The following is a 22,735-nucleotide window of genomic DNA, read 5'->3' on the forward strand; positions in this document are numbered from 1 at the left end:
ATGGCAGAGCGGAGGAGACACAGGAAGCGGATCCAGGTACCGGGCTGGCTTATCTCCTCCCTCTTTTCGCAACCGCTCTGCGGGATGAGTTTCCCTTTTCCTTCTGGCTCACCCCCCCCGCCAGGTCACCCTTCCCTCCTCCCCCTCCGCCTCCTCCGAGGCCGCCGCCAGTCAGCATCTCTCCTACCGTTTCTGCAGCTTTTCCGTCGCCCCCGCCGCCGCTCCCCCTTCCCCGCGGAGCCGGCCGCATCCAGCGCCTTCTTCCTCTGGAGGGGAAATCGTGGCCCCTCCAGTTCCCGCTTCTTTGGGCCAAGCGCCGCCTTGAAGGTTTGGAGAGCTGCGCGCGCACCTCCACCCGTTCGGAGAGGTGCGCGCGCACCAGGCGACTGGGAGCCGCAGGAGACGGCTCAAAGAGCCGCATGCGGCTCCGGAGCCGCGGGTTGCCGACCCGTGACCTAACAGAACCATAATTAATGCTAGCAGTGCCTTTTTTTGGTAAATTGGGGGCTGTAATTGAGTTTGTTATTTCCTATATGACCACACTTATTATGTAGTTCTCAGTGGAACTAAATCTACCTAGAGGGAAGCATGCAGTGGGGTATCTGACGGTTCTTTCTTGGGCCCAGTGCTCTTCAACATCATAAATGATTTAGATGAGGGAATAGAGAGAGAACTCCTCAGATTTGCAGACAACACCAAGCTGGAGGGACTTGCCAACACTTTAGAAGATAATGACAGTGACTAGCAGATAGTGACAGCGATGATGTTACCTAGTTTGGGTAATGAAACATCTGCAAGAAAACCAGGAAGCTCAGAATGTACCATGAAACCCTCATTTCAACCCTGAGCTACAAATATTCTCCTTTATTGGTATCAAAGAATATCAACCTCCATTAGTCTTCCCTAATTAGATGTGTTCTGGCTGGGTTTGATGGAAGTTGTAGTCCACTGCTTCTTGATTACTAATCTCTGTCTCTTATCATAAACGTGAACCACAGAAACTTAATAAAATATTTTTAAATTAGACTGATGACTACAAGAAAGAAAGCTTAGATGTATTCAACTGACTTGGTTAGTGGTAGTGAATACGGCAAGATTATGTGCAGCCCTAATTTGTACTCTTAATTACAAAGACACACACCTGTTAATGCTGTACTAGTATTTTAATGATTTATTCCAAAAGAATGATGAGACACGTGCTTTGAACAAGTTTTCCTTTCACCATTGTTTGTATGGATATGGAGTATGCGTGGATTCCCTCTCTCTTCCTAGGCCAGGGGTAGGCAACCTCAGCTCTTTTATGACTCATGGACTTCAACTCCCAGAATTCCTGAGCCAGCTGGCTCAGGAATTCTGGGAGTTGAAGTCCATGAGTCATAAAAGAGCCGAGGTTGCCTACCCCTGGCCTAGGCAATGTTACTGGCTCAGTACAGGAGGAAAGATTACGAGGATCAATTCCTAGCACTTCCCTACCCAGCTATTGGAGAACAGGAAATAATTTTACTTGTTTTCAATATATATTTCAACTCTTGTAGCTCAAAATTTGCCTTTAGAAGGGTTTAAATGCTGAAGTACTTTTGGAACCTGTAATAGACATGAATAAACCCATACGTATAAACCCATATTTATATTTCCTGCCTGAGCAAGGATTTGGAGTAGAAGACCATCAAGGTTCCTTCCAACTCTGTTATTCTGTTAAACTCTGAATAGACAATCTGGTATCCTGAAATGTTTTAGATATCTGCTTCTGTTGTGAGTACATTCCAAAACATTTGGGATAGACTGGGCATCCTCAAAGTATAAACTTAGCATTGCTTATTGTGAAGGAGAGCAATATTAGAGAGTAATATATGTTATTTCAAACCCTGTGGGGCACTTTCAAGGCGCTCAGGAACACTATTGGCTAGATGTCATGTTTAATTTTTGCACTACACATGCTAGCTGTAGAAATAAAAAAAAGTTTGTTAATTCTTTGGCATTCAGTCCTGGATATTTCTGAGGTGAAGATGGATTTGGGAATGTAAACCTATACTTTGCTGCTGTGTAAAATTGTATGGCATGAGCCATTCATGGCCAGTTGCATGCTATTCTAATTGCAGTGTGCCAAAACACAAATTAACGATATTGCCACCAATAACTTTATAGAAATCGGTTACTAGAAAATAAGATGTTAAAGCAGATACAACATCATTCTACAAGAGTTATCTTGTCTAGAATTACTTTGATATCATACGGTATATGTTCTTGGCTAGGCAGGGCTACTCCTAAGGTACTTCTGTTCATATATTTTAATATCATTAATCATTAATGCAATCAAGTATCTTTTCTTGAGTGCCTCCCTGATTAAAACCTCCACTTCTATGCATGATTTCAAAGAAGATCGTATCCCATTACAGGCATGCTGCAATCACTCAAATGCTTATTTGAAGAGGGTGGGATAATTACTTTTTGCATATTGCATCTTTCCAGGGTAACCTGCAAAGACTAGTACACAACTGTATCATCAATTGGAAGAGACAGACGCTGGAGGTGTCTTTCTTTCTTTCTTTCTTTCTTTCTTTCTTTCTTTCTTTCTTTCTTTCTTTCTTTCTTTCTTTCTTTCTTTCTTTTCATTCAATGTATATAGATGCCCATCTTGATGTAATGACTCTGCGTGACAATAAGATATATGAAATATATAAAGCAGCAAACAAAAACCAACCAATGTACAAAATTTATACTGACCAACAAAGTAAAAACCCAATCTAGAAAACAGGTTCCAACTACCTCCTTATCCACCTGCCTGATTCTTCGGGTTAATTTTGTAAATCCAGCTAATTCAGGGCCAGTTTAATCTCAGTGGGTTAAAAAAAAGAAAAACCCCACCTCCCCTTTGAAGGTTCAGTAATATGACATCCTTTAATTAATACAGGGGTCTTCAAACTAGGCCCTTTTATGACTTGTGGACTTCAACTCCCAGAATTCCTCAGCCAGGCATGCTGGCTGAGGAATTCTGGGAGTTGAAGTCCACAAGTCATAAAAGGGCCAAGTTGGAAGACCTCTGAATTAATGGGACCCGCAGCATGCATCTCCTTGCCAGACCTAATGGGTTGGGAGGAATCAGCTGCAGAGAGGTGGTGCTGAAAATAAGCCAGCATCATGCTAAGACGGGTTTTATGTGTGACAACCAGCGCTTTGAATTGCACCCAGAAGTATATTTGGATATGGCACTGCTTGCAGAGCAGTGGTATAACACAAATACATTGAGATGCACTGCCCATAACTGGCTGCATGTAATATTGTATTCTGGATCAGTTGGAGCTTCCAGATGTTCTTCAAGAGCAGCCCCACATTGCAATAATCCATTCAGAAGGTGAACAAGGCGTGAATGGTCCTGAGGAGTCTGGTGCCTTAGATGCACCTGAGCATTTTAGTCTTTCACAATTTCAGAATAAAGAATTAAATTTAGACAAGCAAACTAGTGAGGTGGTTCCATTAGTATTGAAGTCCATTCATCTATTATTCTTTGTTTTAAGTCTGTTCTTACAGTTTTTACATTTTTAAAAATAATTATTAACTATAATGATTTTAGATCGCTATTGTTTTAGTTTTGTTGTACGCTGCCCGGAATCACTGAGGTACATAAATTAGATATATTAAATACATTTTCAAAATAAAGTAAATGTCATTATGGTACTTGTGATAGGTGGTAAATCTAGAGATTGTTGAAAAGAGGCGTTCACAACAGAAGAGCATAAACCAGGGGTCTTCAAACTTGGCAACTTTAAGACTTGTGGACTTCAACTCCCAGAATTCCTCATCCAGCCAGTCTTAAAAGTTGCCAAGTTTGAAGACCCCTGGCATAAACGAAGCAGCTCCCTCAAATAAGAAAGCAGCCATTGCCTTAAAAACCTTACAGAGCTGCTTTAAAAATTGTCCCAACTTGGCTGTTCAAAGCATCTGCTTTGATTTATCTTTCTCGTGGAAATTCTAAGATAAGAAATCCTCTCTCTGTTCCTTTGAAACAGCGACGTTTTGTGTTGTTCAATGAATGTATTCTAAATTGCACTTGTTTTGTAATTTGTTTTAGAGCAGCAGACGAATCGCCTCCATCTACTCAGCAGCCGCCCAAACCACAGAATGGAACAGGTATATCTGGCTCCTTACTAAAATTGTTCATGATTACAGAAAGGCTTTACTTTAATTGTAGGAGTGTGGAAGAGCAACAAAATCGAGAATGCCCCTGTTTACTAGTAGAGTTTTATAAATGAAACATTTAGCAGAATGTGTATCTCTCTGTCTTAACACATTCTGTTGTGTAGAAATTGCATCTCTTTCTACATTGAAAGTGAATAAAAATAAAAGCTGGCTTTTTAAAAATAATAATCTAAATTTGACTTTTTAAATTTAAATTTGATTTAAGAGCATTGGTGGCTTAGTGGTTAGAATGCAGTACTGCAGGCTAACTCACTGTTCACTCTCTAGGACGGGTAGGCAACCTCGGCTCTTTTATGACTCATGGACTTCAACTCCCAGAATTCATAGCTGACTCAGGAATTCTGGGAGTTGAAGTCCATGAGTCATAAAAGAGCCAAGGTTGCCTACCCCTGCTCTAGGAGTTTGATTCTGACCGGCTCAAGGTTGACTCAGCCTTCCATCCTTTCAAGGTCGGTAAAATGAGGACCTGGAATGTTGGGGGCAATATGCCAACTCTGTAAACCACTTAGAGAGGGCTTTAAAGCACTATGAAGCGGTATATAAGTCTAAGTGCTATTGCTATTTTTTTTTTGAGAAGGAGAAACTCAGCTAATCCACACACTCAGCATAGAAAAAAAAATAAGGTGGCTGAAAGCTAGTTAAATCGGGCATTGTGTTCTCTGTTCTGTGGACATCTGAGTAATTGTCAAGCTTTATGTCTGACCGTTCATTATGAGCATTTGGAGTGGGATGAAATGATGCTTTTTATTGGAGTAAGGAAGAATTATTCCAAGGAGAAAATGGGGAAGAGGAAAAACATAAATTTTTCTAGGGTAAAAGTCTCTGCATTCCCAGGTATAACATATATTAATCTCCTTGGCAATACTCATGAAAAATGTACTACAGAAAATTATGGATTCACAACTGATCCTGAGGATGATGTGAGTTCTGTCACATCTGGAAATGATCAGATTGACAATTGTAAAGGCCTTTTCTCTGCAAAAGAAAAGCAGAGAAAATGTATACATTTATTGATCTAAGACACGTTTTACCAAAATCTACCTTGCAGATAGGGCCTCTTCCCCAAGAATCCTACAAATAAAGCAGACCTTTCTTTGCTGAAATGTATCTTGTCTGTCACGGGAAGGGGTTGTTACATTATCTGAAGATGGGGATTACATCATGGAGAAGATGGTGTTCTTTGTTGCCTCAAAATAAATATATTACAAGGATAAAACCAAAATAAATAGTTTACAGTGTTTTTAACATAACAGAGTCTCTTTGTAAAATACATGAATAAATATGTTACATATTCTGACACAAACAACCCCCTCACATCTATAAGGGATCCCCGGCAGCCGTTGACAGCCGTCAAAAGGCTGCCGCGGCAAGCCCCCCCCACCCACGCGGCTAGCGGCCGATTCTGACAGCTGTCAAACTGCCGCGCATGCGCAGTGCACTGACAGCTGTCAAACTTCAGAGAGCCGCGCATGCGCAGCTCAGCCGGAGCTGTCAAAGCTGCCAGCTGGCCCTGGCAACAAGCCGCCTCAGCCGCGCCTACCTTTAGCCGGTCTCCCTCTTATTGGGCGTCCTTGTCTGGCGGGAGATTCTTGCTTGTTTATTGGTTCTTGTTGTTGTTGTTATCGCTGTTCACTATAAATACGAGAGATTCCCGGTATTGTATCACCCAGGACCTCTGCCCAAATAAAGCGTTGTCTGAACCGTGCCTGCTGTCTCGCTGTCGTCCCTCAAGACAACTCACCTGGCGACGAAGGTGGGATCCAGGTCTGCTTGTTAGCTGAAGTCACTAGCTGAAGCCACAAGTGAAGGAGGGAAGCCGTCCCACCAGCTGACACCGCTGAAGTCACTTGCTGGTCGGGAGAGCCCTCCACGCATTCCACCCCAAGCAGACCCGTGGACCTGACAGTATGGCAAATCTTGGGCATGTCCGCGAATTTGATGTCTCCCAGCCCGAGGGCTGGGAATCGCATCTCGGGCAAGTGGAGGGGTACCTCCTCGTCAACAACATTGTCGAGGATCGCCCCAAAGCCGCGGCGCTCCTTTGCCTCAGCGGCCCAGCGGTCTATGATGTCGCCGTGGGGCTCTGCGACCCTGCTCCGGTGGCTTCTGTGCCATATGCCGAGCTGGTCGACCGCCTCAATCGTCATTTTGCCCCGAGACGGTCCGAGCTGTACTGGCGATTGTACTTCGCCCGCCAGTACCAACGACCAGGCGAGTCGGCCAAATCATTCATAGCCACGGTCCGACAAGCGGCCCGATGCTGCCGTTTCCCGGACCTCGAGGACCGTATAAGGGACCAGGTCATCGTCGGTCTGCGGAACCTGAAGCTCCAGAAGAAGCTCGTTACTAAGCCGACGATGGACCTGGCCGAATTAACTATAGAAATTATGGCATATGAAGATAGCCATCGGGAAGACGCGCTGCCACCTGGAAATCCCTTCACGGGGTCAGTCCACCACGACTGCCCTAGAAGTGCCGACCCAGGAACGGCCGAGCAGAAGTCTGAAGTGGACGCCATCCGTCCAAGACCCACCAACCCCCAGACTCGCCGGGAGGGCGACAAAGGGCCAGATCGTCCGGCCGGAGGCCAAAGAGAGACCACCAACCGCTCCAAGTGCGCCAGTTGCGGTGGCAACCATGCCAGGGCATCTTGTAAATTTTGTAACGCCAAGTGCCATGGCTGCGGCAAAACTGGCCACATTCGCTCCGCCTGCCGCAGCACCGGCCACAAGACCCTTCACGACCTGGAGGCGGCCCCGGAAGGTAATATTCCCCCCCCCCCAAATTACTAGGGAAGGCCCTACGGTCATCTGTCATGACCACTAATACGGACCAGGGGGCCCTAACTACCAGCTTTATCCGCCCCAAAATTAAAATTCAGGTCCGGATTCAGGGGATTCCCTGCGAAATGGAGGTGGACTCTGGGTCCTCAGTCTCCATTCTGTCCTGGGACACTCTCCAAGGGATCGCGCGCCAATGCAGGCGCCGTTTTCCTATTACCCCCTCCAAAATTCTGCTAGCTGATTTCCAGGGCGCCCCTATCAAATTAAAAGGGGAAACGAGGCTCTCTATTAGCTATCAACATTTCCAGGGGGAATTAACAGCCCAAATCGCAACAGGTAAACGAGCCAGTCTCATTGGCCTCGACTGGTTTGAACCCCTAGGCATAAAAATCTTGGGCGTGAACCACTTCCAGCCTCGCCAATTACAGGCCGTCTGCCAACAATTCGCAGACGTGTTTGACGGGTCGCTGGGGAAATTCAATGGCCCCCCCATTGACCTAAAATTAAATCCAGAAGTCCTGCCCATTAGGATTAAGGCAAGAAGAGTCCCCTTTGCCCTCAAATCCAAGATTGATGCAGAGCTGGACAGACTAATTGGACTGGGAGTCATAGAACCCACGGATGGGGGCACTTGGGAAACCCCCATAGTCACCCCTGTCAAGCCTAACGGGGAGGTCCGCCTCTGCGCGGACTACAAAGCCACCCTGAACCGGGCTTTAAACCCCCACGCCTACCCAGTCCCAGCTGTCAGGGACGTGCTTTCTTCTATCCAGGCAGGCACTATATTTGCCAAATTAGACTTGGCCCATGCATTCTTGCAGCTGCCAGTCTCAGATCGAACCGCCAATGCCCAAACCATAGTCACCCACCGCGGAGCGTTCAGGGTGAATCGCCTGCAGTTCGGAATAGCAGTAGCACCTGGAATATTCCAGGAGACCATGGAGCGGACTCTTAAGGGAATCCCTGGGGTCTGCCCCTATTTCGATGACGTGCTCATCGCAGGGGAATCGGAAGACATACTAGCTGACAGGCTGCGAGAGGTGCTTCAAAGATTTCGCACCGCCGGGCTCAAATTAAAAAAAGAAAAGTGCTCCATCGGAGTTCCTTCTACGGAATTCCTGGGGTACAAAATTGACGCTAATGGAATCCACCCCATGGATTCTAAAGTCAAAGCCATCAGGGCAGCACCCCCCCCCCCAAAATATAAGGCAGAATTACAAGCCTTTCTGGGTCTAATAAACTTTTATCATGCTTTCCTCCCCCACAAAGCTTCCATAGCAGAGCCGCTCCACAGGCTATTAGACAAAGGAGCCCAGTGGCTCTGGACTCAAGCCCACGAAGACAGTTTTAACAATTTAAAACAGCTCCTTTCAAGCAAGTCCACTGTCACCCACTACAAAGAGAAAATGCCCCTCTGTGTCGCTTGCGACGCTTCCCCCTATGGCATAGGCGCTGTCCTCAGCCACCTCCACAGCGATGGAACTCAATCGCCCATCGCATATTACTCCAGGACCTTGTCCAAAGCCGAGCGCAATTACGCGCAAATTGACAAGGAAGCCCTAGCACTGGTGGCGAGCGTGAAGAAATTTCACGATTACTTATACGGCCGCCACTTTACAATCTTCACTGACCACAAACCCCTGCTAGGGCTCTTCACCTGGGACAAATTGACCCCGCAAATTCTATCCCCCAGAATGCTTCGCTGGACAACATTCCTAGCAGCATACTCCTTTAAAATTGAACATAAACCAGGCAAGGAAATGGGCCACGCAGATGGCCTTAGCAGACTGCCCCTGCCCAACCTCGACCCAGACCCCGCACCCGCCGGCCAAATCCTGGCGATCCAGGAATTGCCTGACCAACCCGTATCAGCCAAAGAAATAGCTGCAGCAACCACCAAGGACAAAATCCTGGGCAGGGTTCTGACTTGGGTCCAAACCGGCTGGCAATCCACATCCCCGGGGCCAGAATTTCAGCCCTTTTTCCTAAGGCGCCTGGAACTGTCAGCTCACCTCGGCTGCGTCCTTTGGGGCAGCCGGGTCATCGTACCCGCCCCACACAGGCAACAAGTTTTAACCTCCCTTCACGAAGACCACCCAGGGGTGGTCAAGATGAAATCCCTCGCCCGCAGCTACTTATGGTGGCCAGGGCTCGATGCAGACATCGAACACTTTGTCGCAACCTGCAACATGTGCCAACAGACCAGGCCACCGCTTCCTCACGCTCCTGTCCATAAGTGGGAGGTGACAAAAAACCCCTGGTCCCGAATTCATGTTGATTACGCCGGCCCCTTCCAGGGACAAAATTTCCTAATAATAGTAGATAGTTTTTCCAAATGGCTCGAAGTCCTCCCAGTTTCCAGCACAACTTCAGCAGCCACAATCAGGGGTTTAAGGAGGGTATTTGCCCCCCATGGGTTGCCTGATGTCATCGTATCTGACAACGGGCCCCAATTCACCTCTACTGACTTCCAGGTTTTCATCAAGGCCAACTTGATTAGGCACGCCACCTCCGCGCCTTTTCACCCCTCCACGAACGGTCTCGCAGAGGCCATGGTGAAGGCGACCAAAGATGCCCTAAGAAAAATCATCTCCGGCGACTGGCACTGCAGACTGGCGAAATACCTCCTGGCCCAGCACTCCACACCATGCACCACCACCGGCAAGTCTCCGGCCGAACTCCGTTGGGGGCGCCGCCTAGTCACAAAACTGGACCGTTTGCACCCCGACAGGGCAGCCGCCGAACAAACCAACGCACCGACTGCAAAGGTCTTCCCTCCCGGCCAGCCCATTTGGGCAAAGAACTTCGGGGTCGGCGACAAGTGGCTACGAGGCGTGATCTCCGACCAAACTGGCCCAGTCTCCTACCTCGTCAACTTAGGAGACGGAAGGCTCATCCAGAGACACGCTGACCAACTAAGGAAGCGCACACTGCAGGACCGCAGTTCCCGAGCCCAACCGGGCACACTATTTTCCCCAGCAACACTGTCAACGCCACCTAGCCCATTACCGCTCGTTCCTGACGTCGCCAACGACCCCCAACCTACCAACCCCGAAATTCTCCCCACCGTGGAAAGGGAAGACCAGCCCAGCACAAGTCAGCCCAGCCCGAGCCTCCGCCGCTCCGCCAGTTCTGACACAAACAACCCCCTCACATCTATAAGGGATCCCCGGCAGCCGTTGACAGCTGTCAAAAGGCTGCCGCGGCAATCCCCCCCCACCCACGTGGCTAGCGGCCGATTCTGACAGCTGTCAAACTGCCGCGCATGCGCAGTACACTGACAGCTGTCAAACCGGCCGACTGACAGCTGTCAAACTGCCGCGCATGCGCAGTGCACTGACAGCTGTCAAACTTCAGAGAGCCGCGCAGCTCAGCCGGAGCTGTCAAAGCTGCCAGCTGGCCCCGGCAACAAGCCGCCTCAGCCGCGCCTACCTTTAGCCGGTCTCCCTCTTATTGGGCGTCCTTGTCTGGCGGGAGATTCTTGCTTGTTTATTGGTTCTTGTTGTTGTTGTTGTTATCGCTGTTCACTATAAATACGAGAGATTCCCGGCATTGTATCGCCCGGGACCTCTGCCCAAATAAAGCGTTGTCTGAACCATGCCTGCTATTTCGCTGTCGTCCCTCAAGACAACTCAAAATATAAATTTTCAGAAGCAGCTAAATTCATAATTGGCTGCTTTGTGGATGAATGAATGCAATATTTCTTGAAACAGAGGACTTGAAATAATATTTATGGGAGTTCTCATTCGTGCATATGAGCTATTCTGCAAAGGTGTTTGAAGTTTTATTTAGTATTTTATTAAATTCTCACTTGTAACACCTGGGCCACAACTGAAACTGTTGTTTCTGTCTTATGACCTTTTATGTAAACTTCTTTCTCTTTAGAGCTATATTTTTTTGTTTTATTCACAACTTTGTTCTCTCCAGAACTTACTTTCTCAGAAAACATTGCAGTGGAAGAATTCTCATCGCTTCTTAGACAGATTTCTGTCCCCTCTGTTACTAAACTAAAATCAAGCCCGAAACCACAGAAAATTTAAGTTTGAAATAGTTAGTTCATAGTTTCCGTGGGTCTCTCAGAATTGTTCTACCCACTCTTATCTTGCCCTTTTTGTGGCTTGATGGCATATTTGCAAATAGAGCACTGGTAACTAACTATCCAGCATTCTTATTGTTCTGTACCAGCCTACTACCGGCCCTGCAGAAAAGGCAGGGACAACCCCTTTTACAAAACGGCAAGAGGCTGGAACTAAGCCTGCCAAATTTATTAACATAAAACAGAGCAGACAGAGCAAAGAGAGCAAACACGAACCATGAAACAGGAGCTATTCAAATGGTTGCCTTCAGCAAACCAGCCCTCCCACACATTCCCCTTTTAAACAGTTCAGGGCGTGGCTTCTCTCTGCCTCCTTCCGAGGTGCCCCATTGCCTTCCTCTGTTTACTCCTGATTGACTGCCTCCTGCGTCAGGCGTCCTTGAACAGGGCCAGCTGTGGGTCATCTTCATCCACGCTGTCAGGCTCACACACCTGGGTCTGCGTCGTGACCAGATGGGAGGGGCCTGGCTGAGGGCTCTGCGGAGCCTCAATAATATCCTCAGCAAGGTCTCCAACACCCCCTCCTCCTCCTCTGAATCGTCCGACCCAACTGCCGAACCCACAGGCTGACCCTGAATCACAACACTTATTTTCTAAGGGTGTTTGTGGAGGCTGTGTACTCCAGGGACATGCTTGTAAAATTTTGAGGCAGATGTTTTGTTTTGTATCCTACCAGTTTCCTTTTTAATTTTGTTTTTGTTTTTTTGTGTATATTAGAGAATGCTTGTGGAATCCATATGGACTCTGGCAGTCTTGAAAATAAAGATGTGACATAAGCCCAGTGCTTGGCTTTGCAAATGCCCGCTTCCTCCCTCACGTCATACTGTGTTTTTACATGATGTTGAATCAACAACTGGCAGTTACAGCTTTATCTTTGCTTTCTTTCATAGGCTGGCTGCATCAAGAAAGTAAAAAAGAGCGTTCTTCTAAACCTAAATGCTAAAATCCTAAATCAATGTCCATTTGAGTATAAAAGTGTGAGAGGCTAGTGCAGAATATAGCTTGGTAGCATAATGTCAGAATTGAATTCTGTAGTCTTGTCTCCAAACAGGATAAAGACATAAGAATAGGAGAATAGCCCTGCTGGATCAGGCCAAGACCTGTCTTAATTCAGTATGTTGTTTCTCACAGTGGCCAACCAGAGATCTCTGAAGGTGTCTCAAGCAGGAGGTAGAGCCGTGGTGGCGAACCTATGGCACGCGTGCCACAGCTGGCACATGGAGCCCTCTGTGTGCACGTGCGCCGTCGCCCCAGTCCTAGGCCTTCAGCTGGGTTTTATAAAACCTTTTCATTTTAGGCCTCTGCCACCGTGTGCAAAAAAGAAAAAGAAAAAAGTTTCAATCAATCAATTTCAACTTCCTGCAGGGGAAAAAAAAACATCTCGCAAAGTTGGAATTGATTGATTGAACTTTTTAGTCCCACCCAGTCTGCCGCTACCCACCACAGCCAGGCCCACCCAACGGGCCATGCCTGCTCAATTGGCCACACCCAGCCAATGGGCTACACCCAGCCAATGGGCCACACCCACTCGGCACCCGACGATACATAAGTGGGTTCTGGGTTGCAGTTTGGGCACTCGGTCTCTAAAAGGTTCACCATCACTGCAGTAGAGACATAACCCTCTCCTGCCACTGCTCTCTTGCAGCTGGTATTGGGAGGCACCCATGACCTGAGCTCGGAGGTAATCTTGTGCCTCAAGACTTATAGCTCTTGATGGACCTGCATCTATGAATTTCTCCAATTGCCCTTTAAAGCCATTGAAGCTAGTGGTGATGAAGAACGCAATGAATTTCACAGATTAATTATGTTTTATGTGGATTAAGGACCTACCTCATCTAGGCCTCCCAAGAAAGCAGAATTCTTGAAACAGGCATTGCCTCAAAAGGAACGTTTATTAGGGGCTAGTGACAGTGGGAAAAATAAGGCAAGTTCTGAGGAAAGACCCACACAAGCAGTATATTAAAAGCGATATTTGTTACTCCCCTCCCCCGCCCGGGTCACAGTGTCCATTTGAATGCCAGCCAATCCACAGGTGGCGTGTTGTTTTGGTAACTGGCTCCTTTGGCGAGCTCTTCAAGGTCTCTCTCGCTTTCGTTTCTCTTTGGCTCCAAGTGCAAACCGTCTCCTAGATAAGGGTGTTGCATTCCTTCTCCTGGGGGAAGGGCATAGTGGCAAGACAGTGCAAAGTATCCCCCCTCTCCCAACAGAATGGCAGGCCCCAAAAAATGGTTACAAAAGCATATATACTATAGGAAGAAAAGCAAAACATTTCTTTGGGGATCTGACGTTATGCTTTGATTTGTCTAAATCTTATTTTAATCAGCACCATTGTAAGAACAACAACAGCAGAAAAATCTGGTAGCAATGTTTTGAGATCATCCCCGATCATTTTCTTCATCTCATGCATAATTTCTTACTCCTCAATCATGCCCCTGCCCCCCTCAAATCACATTTGGGATCTCAGACGTTCTACAGTTATCTCCTAGGGAAGTTATCTGACTTTCCCTAATCATTTTTTGTCCAGTCTTTTACATTTTTGCCAGCTTGGTTACATTTTTGTCAGACATAGTGAGTAGATCTATACACAACATACCAGCTATTATAGACAGAACAGAGAGATGACCATGAGGAAACTACGTGATGGCAATTGCAGGATTCAGGATAAACTGCAGCTCTTTCTCATTTTAGAATATGCCAAACTGAGCATAGTTCATCTCCACAGAAAACTAAAAAATTCCAGATGGTTAGCAGTAGTAACGCATTCAGACTTGGATGAAAATCAATTCCAATATGACCATTCCTGGTGAGCCCTTTTATCAGTGGACAAGTTTAGTTCCCTGGTTGTTGTAGGGTAATAGATTCTGTTAGTATTAATCAGTGCTTTTTTTGTAAAAGAAAAAGGTGCCGGAACTCACACATGTCATACAACCCGCCTTGCCTACCCTACAAGGTTCCATCCAAAAAAGGTGCCGGAACTCCGTTCTGAGTGTTCTCTGTCAAAAAAAAGCCCTGGTATTAATTATCCTGCCAACTAAGTATTTCTGGTTATGCTTCAGAGTAATTGCTTCTGTCAGTACTTTTGAACTGATTGTTTTGGAAGTCACTTAGAAATGCGATGTGTTTTTGATTATTAGATAAACGCAGCCACATGGTGTGTTCAAGAGTTCAGAAGTGGATTTATGATAAATTTGGAGAATATATTGAAGATTTTAGATTTCAGCCAGAAGAAAACACAGTGGAAACCGAAGAGCCGCTTAGTGCTAGACGGTAAATTATATTGGAAGGCTATTTCATTATGTAAAAACAATAAATATAAAAGTCCCTGGACTCAATGTACATAGGTAACAAACACCATAGCGTTAATTAAAGTCTTCTTCATACTATCATCATTTGATATTGGATAATATTCTATATTTTATATCTTATAGTTCTTAATTGTTACTTTTATATTTGATTTATACTGAAATGAAATTTTAAAACTACTAATTTTTGTCAAACATATTTCTCTCTGTTTCTTTCTCACTCATTTGCGTATGTGTCTTTGTATTTCTGTAATCAGCAACAGTATGTATTACCGTATATACTTGAGTATAAGCCGAATTTTTCAGCCCACTTTTTGGGCTGAAAAATTCCACTTCGGCTTATACTCCAGTCAACAAAAAAACTTACTGAGGACTTGTGCGCGGCCGAGGCTTTGGAGCTTCCGGGATCGCGCTCACCTCTCCCAAGCCACCGCCGTCCGGAGACCTGCCGAAGTTTGGGGAGGTTTGGGGAGGTGCGCGCGCACCTCCCCAAAAGTCCCCAAACGAAGCCGGGTCTCCGTTCCTCTGCGCCCTGCCTGCCTGCTTCTTTCCACAGCGGAAAGAAGCAGGCAGGCAGGGGGCGGAGGAACGGAGACCCGGCGACGTTTGGGGAGGTTTGGGCGCCTCTCCAAATATCCCCAAACGTCGCCGGGTCTCCGTTCCTCTGTGCCCTGCCTGCCTGCTTCTTTCCACAGCAGAAAGAAGCAGGCAGGCAGGGGGCGGAGGAACGGAGACCCGGCGACGTTTGGGGAGGTTTGGGCGCCTCTCCAAATATCCCCAAACGTCGCCGGGTCTCCGTTCCTCTGTGCCCTGCCTGCCTGCTTCTTTCCACAGCGGAAAGAAGCAGGCAGGCAGGGGGCGGAGGAACGGAGACCCGGCGACGTTTGGGGAGGTTTGGGCGCCTCTCCAAATATCCCCAAACGTCGCCGGGTCTCCGTTCCTCTGTGCCCTGCCTGCCTGCTTCTTTCCACAGCGGAAAGAAGCAGGGAGGCAGGGGGCGGAGGAACAGAGACCCGGCGACGTTTGGGGAGGTTTGGGCGCCTCTCCAAATATCCCCAAACGTCGCCGGGTCTCCGTTCCTCTGTGCCCTGCCTGCCTGCTTCTTTCCACAGCAGAAAGAAGCAGGGAGGCAGGGGGCGGAGGAACGGAGACCCGGCGACGTTTGGGGAGGTTTGGGCGCCTCTCCAAATATCCCTAAACGTCGCCGGGTCTCCGTTCCTCTGTGCCCTGCCTGCCTGCTTCTTTCCACAGCAGAAAGAAGCAGGGAGGCAGGGGGCGGAGGAACGGAGACCCGGCGACGTTTGGGGATATTTGGAGAGGCGCCCAAACCTCCCCAAACGTCGCCGGGTCTCCGTTCCTCCGCCCCCTGCCTCCCTGCTTCTTTCTGCTGTGGAAAGAAGCAGGCAGGCAGGGCACAGAGGAACGGAGACCCGGCGACGTTTGGGGATATTTGGAGAGGCGCCCAAACCTCCCCAAACGTCGCCGGGTCTCCGTTCCTCCGCCCCCTGCCTCCCTGCTTCTTTCTGCTGTGGAAAGAAGCAGGCAGGCAGGGCACAGAGGAACGGAGACCCGGCGACGTTTGGGGATATTTGGAGAGGCGCCCAAACCTCCCCAAACGTCGCCGGGTCTCCGTTCCTCCGCCCCCTGCCTCCCTGCTTCTTTCTGCTGTGGAAAGAAGCAGGCAGGCAGGGCACAGAGGAACGGAGACCCGGCGACGTTTGGGGATATTTGGAGAGGCGCCCAAACCTCCCCAAACGTCGCCGGGTCTCCGTTCCTCCGCCCCCTGCCTCCCTGCTTCTTTCTGCTGTGGAAAGAAGCAGGCAGGCAGGGCACAGAGGAACGGAGACCCGGCGACGTTTGGGGATATTTGGAGAGGCGCCCAAACCTCCCCAAACGTCGCCGGGTCTCCGTTCCTCCGCCCCCTGCCTCCCTGCTTCTTTCCGCTGTGGAAAGAAGCAGGCAGGCAGGGCACAGAGGAACGGAGACCCGGCGACGTTTGGGGATATTTGGAGAGGCGCCCAAACCTCCCCAAACGTCGCCGGGTCTCCGTTCCTCCGCCCCCTGCCTCCCTGCTTCTTTCTGCTGTGGAAAGAAGCAGGCAGGCAGGGCACAGAGGAACGGAGACCCGGCGACGTTTGGGGATATTTGGAGAGGCGCCCAAACCTCCCCAAACGTCGCCGGGTCTCCGTTCCTCCGCCCCCTGCCTCCCTGCTTCTTTCTGCTGTGGAAAGAAGCAGGCAGGCAGGGCACAGAGGAACGGAGACCCGGCGACGTTTGGGGATATTTGGAGAGGCGCCCAAACCTCCCCAAACGTCGCCGGGTCTCCGTTCCTCCGCCCCCTGCCTGCCTGCTTCTTTCCGCTGTGGAACGAAGCAGCCTGAACGAAGCAGGCTGCTTCTTTCCACTGCGGAACGAAGCAGCCTGCCTGCTTCTTTCCGCTGCGGAACGAAGCAGCCGGCGGCGGAGGCTTGCAGAACGGCGGATCGGCTTATACTCAAGTCACCAACTTTTTCCAGTTTTTGGGGGTGAAATTGGGGGTCTCGGCTTATACTCGAGTCGGCTTATACTCAAGTATATACGGTACTGTTCCATATTTTTATTCTAACTCCGAGCTTCCAAAGATTTTTTATCTTAGTGGGGGCGCAGTGGTTAGAATGCAGTATCGCAGGCTAATTCTGCTGATTGCCGACTGCCAACAACTGGCAGTTTGATTCTAACCAGCTCAAGGTTGACTCAGCCTTCCATCCTTCCGAGGTCGGTAAAATGAGGACCCAGATTGTTGGGGGCAATAGGCTGACTCCGTAAACCACTTACAGAGGGCTGTAAAGCATCGTGAAGCAGTATACAAGTCTAAGAGCTAATGCTAGTGCTAAAGACAACTCTAAAATGAATGTATTAATGCTTATCATTGTAGAATCAAGTCTGCATTAGATGTACTAATAGGAAACAGAAATGCATTACGTAGTTTTTAAAAGGGCTTCTCTAAATATTTTTTCTTTACTTTCAGGCTAACAGAAAATATGAGAAGATTAAGTAAGTATTGAACCATGTTTATATTGTTTATATATCTGTAATGGGATGACATATCAAATGCAGCTGAGTAACATTTCAGTAGATTTTTTTCATTTTGAGTGGGAGAATGGAAATTGGCCAGGCCTGGTATATGCAATGCAAGCAAGTGATAGATTGGTACGTTCTGTTGCTGTCTCCTATACTAAGAGAGGCAATGTAGCATAGTGGCTTAGGATTATTAGCAGGGAAAGCCAGGTTTTAGGCTACCAAGTTTTAGAGTTTGGGCTAGTATTCTGTCTCTGAATTCGTTTACCTGACAAGAGTTTTTACAGGGGAAAATAAGGAGAGCTATATATGCCACAGAACAAGCAAACAAATTAGATTTAGGATGCTTCTAATATGAAAGATTTGGGGATAAGTTCAGATGAACATTCTCATTGTTATGAACTTCAAGAGGCAATTTACATGTGTGAAGTGGATCATAACAAGAGCAAAGCCCCTTTATTATTTCTCTTTTTTCATTGGAGACTGTTTTGTACTAGTTTGTGGTTTAGTAAATCAAGTGATATAAATCAGTTGATTATTCAGCTCCTAGCATCTGGACTTTAACTTTCCAAAAAAAAACAGATAGCGTTGCTTAAATACGAAGTAAGAGAAGATTGTGGATAAAAAGATTATACAAATGGGTGCCTATGGATTATCTGTAAAAATATTCTGAATAATGCTTGATTTGTTTTTTTTTTTTTAAAAAAATAACTGTCTCTACTTTTTGTGTTTTCATGTACCATTTTGAATTGTACCTGTAAACCACATACCTAAGTAGTTAAAGTTGTATCTATATTTTCTGTTCTGCCTAGAGAGAGGTGCCAAGCCTGTTACAAATTTTGTGAAGAATCTTTCTGCCTTATCGGACTGGTTTTCTGTCTACACTTCTGCTATTGCCTTTATTGTAAGTTGTTCTTTCTTAGTTGAGCAACACACAATTTGACTAACAGAATAATATTCTGCTATTTAAATTCTGTTGTAGAAAAGAGAATGATAAAAATCATTAACAATTCAATCAATATTTGCAATTGTTCGTGATTCCTTTGAAAATGTGGCTTAGTATCAATCTGATCTGCTACATTCAGTGCATTGAGGTAGTCCTTAACTTATGACTGTAATTGAGCCCAAAATTACAGGTACAAGTCATTGCGATTGTAAATTGAGGCATTATGTGACTGGGCCCGATTTTTTGTTATTTTTTGTGGTTGTTAAGCAAATGCCATGGCCATTAAGCAAACATGGCAGTTGTTAAGCAAATCCATTTTACCCAATGGGCATTTCTTTTTTTACCAGAACCTGGAAGTAAATGCCAGAAACTTGCAAAAATGTCGTGAATTGTCACATGACCAAGGGACACTGCAAACAGCCATAAGAGTGTGCCAATTGCCAGGTGCCCCAAATGGAATCATGTGACTGCAGGGAGGGGGGGGTTAATTCATCATATCTTCAAAATCAGTCATAAGTAGCTTTGGGGGAGGGTTCATCGTAACTTTGAATGGTTGCTAAGTCGAGAATTTTAACTGGAAAGCTGAGACATCTGCAGGGCAGTTAAAAAAAAATAAAGCTGAGGGATGTTTGGTATTTTCACCAGTGGGTAATATTTCTTTATAGAATACAGGTAGTCCTTGATTTATGACCACAATTGACCCCAAAATTTATGTTGCTAAGTGAGACATTTGTTAAGTGAGTTTTGCCCCATTTTATGACTTTTCCCCCCACAGTTGTTAAGTGAATCATCGCAGTTGTTAAGCTAGTAACCCAGTTGTTAAATGAATCTGGCTTCCCCATTGACATTGCTTGTCAGAAGGTTGCAAAAGGTGATCACATGACCCTGGGACACTGCAACCGTCATAAATATGAACCAGTTGCCAAGCATCCGAATTTTTATCATGTGACCATGGGGATGCTACAATGGTCGAAAGTGTGAAAAATGGTCATAAGTTACTCTTTTCAGTGCCGTTGTAACTTTGAACAAAACAAACTGTTGTAAGTTAGGGTTAGGGTTAGGGTATTGTTTCTCAGTTGCCTTAATCATTCCAAACAAAAGAGGATTTAATATATCTTTAAGAAGTGACACTTAAAAGAAAATCTTAAAATTGGCTAAGTATTGCCTCTGTTATGAGAGGTTTTACACCATCTGAGTCATGTTCAGTGAGATGGGTCACTATAAATTTGTTTAGCTAACAAACAATCAAACAAATATTGTATATTTCTTTTTAATTTAAAGAAAACTGCATCCATGCTTGCCATGAGCTTCTGAACAAAGACTGGATAGAAATTTAAGAAATACATGACATTAGGAATGCTTTGCTTTTAAATTTACATAATGGAAATAATGTGATTAATATCTAATTCAAGGTATGTAGGATTGCAATGAAAGTTTCCTATCCATTGCTGTTAAAATGTTTTAATATAATAATTGCATGTTCACATATGTAGTTTATTTGTTCTTTTATTTGCAGATCTACATGAATGCTGTATGGCATGGCTGGGCCATTCCTATGTTCTTATTTTTAGCAATTTTGAGGTTGTCCCTAAATTACCTCATAGCCAGGTAGTCACTTTTCAATATGTTGTCAATAATATGTATCCCTCTAACAGTATGTACTGTTAGAACTTATGCAATTTAAAATGGTGTATGAGCTTGTCTAAATAAATAAATAAATAATATTTATTTTGTCTTCCTATTTAATGCACTTAATTTTAAAATTAGTTACAAAATAGGAAATTCCAGTCTTTGGTGCTCTTGTGCTTTAAAAATTAGGGCTGTGTAAAAATTTTGTACTGCCCATGGAAGTATTCGGTTTCTAGCTTTTTAATTGTCTCAGCGAATGGCAGCACCTGGCGAACGGTCTAGGATAATTTGCCTCGGCCATCTCATCCCGGCCATCTCACCACGTCCAACTCGCCTGGACCATCTCGTTGCTGCCAAACTGGCATCGCCATTTTGCTGCAGCCAGTTCGCCACAGGACAATTCCACATGGGATAACTCAATGTGATAAATGTTATCTGCTACTATTTCTTCACTGTTATTTCCATTTTTGTCAATGAAAATAATGTCAAAAGAACAGTGGCAGATAACATTTACTGAGTTGAGTTATCCTGTGTGGAATTGTCCCTCGGTGAGTTGTCTGAGGCGAGTTGCCCGCGGCTAGCTGTCCTGTTCCGCCTGGCCAACCACATCTGTGCAGGGAAGCTAAACAGAGTTGGCCTTAATTCTTATGTGGCTGAGAGACCACCAAGGAAATTCTAGGTTTTTTTGCCTAAATTGGGGAGATGAGAAACTCCTAGGATGAAGGTGGGAGTAAGCTATTACCATCTTGTTGAGCTTCAGGATTTAGTGACTGTGATCTAGGGCAGGGGTCTTCAACCTTGGCAACTTTAAGACTTATGGACTTCAACTCCCAGAACTCTGGCTGGGGAATTCTGGGAGTTGAAGTCCACAAGTCTTAAAGTTGCCAAGGTTGGAGACCCCTGATCTAGGGACCAAAATTCCTGATGTTTCTCCAGAAACCATGGTTGGCATAATCGGAAGCAAGGTGTTCTGCTATACAGTACAAACTGCAGGCAACTGAGCAGGACTGACTGGGCTTCTGTATTTATTATAACTGGGTGTCCTGAATGCTGAATTATATTTAACCAACCTGGTTTCCAATTGTTTCACATTGGTGAGAGCTAGTCTTCCAATCTGTTGCCAACCAAACCGCTCAGATGTCCCATCTAGTTACTGAAGTATTGACTAAAGGAAAAGATCTTCTTTCAGGGGCCGTTCAGAAACTCAGGAACTCCCAACCTATCACTATTAGAGAGATTAAATTAATTGGTTTTGATCTTGGCTTTCATCCAGGATTTTACTTCTACTCTAGTACGACAACTTTAATGCACTGTGCATACTTATGATCACATTTCGATTATCCTTGCAAACAAAATTTGATTTCTGTTTCACCCTCTGTGTTATGTTTAAATGGAAAGGAGACAAATTGGTTCAATTGCCTTTCAGATGTTTGGGGAATATGAAATTCAGCACAATTGTAGCTTCTTTACAAATTACAATAGAAGGAGAAAGTAAACAACAAACCACAGAATTTGAATTGTGGCTGTGTTAGCAAATCCTTTCCCAACCTTTCTTCATCACATTTTCATGCGCCAAATTTATTTCTAATATTATTATTACTTCTACTCACTGTTCCTGCATTTCTTGTAATGGAATGGCTTAAACTTGTTCAAGGACGCCTGACGCAGGAGGCAGTCAATCAGGAGTAAACAGAGGAAGGCAATGGGGCACCTCGGAAGGAAGCAGAGAGAAGCCACGCCCTGAACTGTTTAAAAGGGGAATGTGTGGGAGGGCTGGTTTGCTGAAGGCAACCGTTTGAATAGCTCCTGTTTCATGGTTCGTGTTTGCTCTCTTTGCTCTGTTTGCTCTGTTTTATGTTAATAAATTTGGCAGGCTTGGTTCCAGCCTCTTGCCGTTTTGTAAAAGGGGTCGTCCCTGCCTTTTCTGCAGGGCCGGTAGTAGGCTGGTACAGAACAAAACTCAGTCAGCAAGTGTGTTCCATTGAGTTGTACAGAGTCTGTTCAGATTCATTGTTTGCAGCATTGCCTATCAAGGTCTTTATAGCAAAGAGCCACACATTGACAATAGCTAAGGTGAGAAGTCATTGCTGCAATCAGGAACTGATTGCCAGATTCATGTGGCTTTCCAGAAAAAGATAAAAATTTGAAATATGGCCCCATTTCCACTTGTATTTATAGAGATCCTTTTACATAAGAAATGTATAGGGGGAGTTCCAATTTCATGTTTTTGGGAAAGTTGAAATATAAATACTTATTTACTATATTTTTACAGTGTGATGGAATTGATGATAATTAGCAGGATGATAAACCCTGATTGCGTTGCCTAATAAAGTAATCTACATAGAATCATTACTTTACGTGCAAGAACACTGTGGTAATAGCTTAAATTATTTCTTTTATTTCTTTTTTTAAAAAAGAATTTTATTAATTATTTGATCTACCGTAATCTATTGAACATTCAGAGCTACAAGATCCCCTTAAGATGGATGTCAGCACTGTATTAAAGAAAGTTTTTAAATTTTGAAAAGATATATTCTGTTGCCTTCACGGGTTGCTTTTTAAAAGGATCTCTTCTATTTCATTGTTATGAAGCCACATGGAAAACCTGTGTTCCTGTTTAATGCAAATGCCTTTTTTTTAGAGGGTGGAGAATCCAGTGGAGCATTGTGCCTGAAGTTTCTGAGCCTATTGTAAGTCCAAATGATGTTGAGATCACTATTGAAAT

The 22,735-nt window shown here is 45.6% G+C and overlaps 1 protein-coding gene across 2 annotated transcripts in view; it reads left to right on the forward strand.

Moving 5' to 3' along the window:
- Positions 1-22,735, forward strand: part of GRAMD4 (GRAM domain containing 4) — a 204,639-nt gene that overhangs the window by 68,006 nt on the left and 113,898 nt on the right. For both annotated transcript variants that reach the window (XM_081330928.1, XM_081330927.1), the window contains exons 5-10: positions 4,070-4,128; positions 14,211-14,343; positions 17,386-17,411; positions 18,248-18,339; positions 19,898-19,989; positions 22,652-22,700. In XM_081330928.1, coding sequence (XP_081187054.1) covers positions 4,070-4,128; positions 14,211-14,343; positions 17,386-17,411; positions 18,248-18,339; positions 19,898-19,989; positions 22,652-22,700 — 451 coding nt within the window. The remainder of the gene's footprint in view (positions 1-4,069; positions 4,129-14,210; positions 14,344-17,385; positions 17,412-18,247; positions 18,340-19,897; positions 19,990-22,651; positions 22,701-22,735) is intronic.

This window comes from Vipera berus (genome assembly GCF_964194415.1).
Source record: "Vipera berus genome assembly, chromosome: 6".
Taxonomy (NCBI): Eukaryota; Metazoa; Chordata; class Lepidosauria; order Squamata; family Viperidae; genus Vipera; species Vipera berus.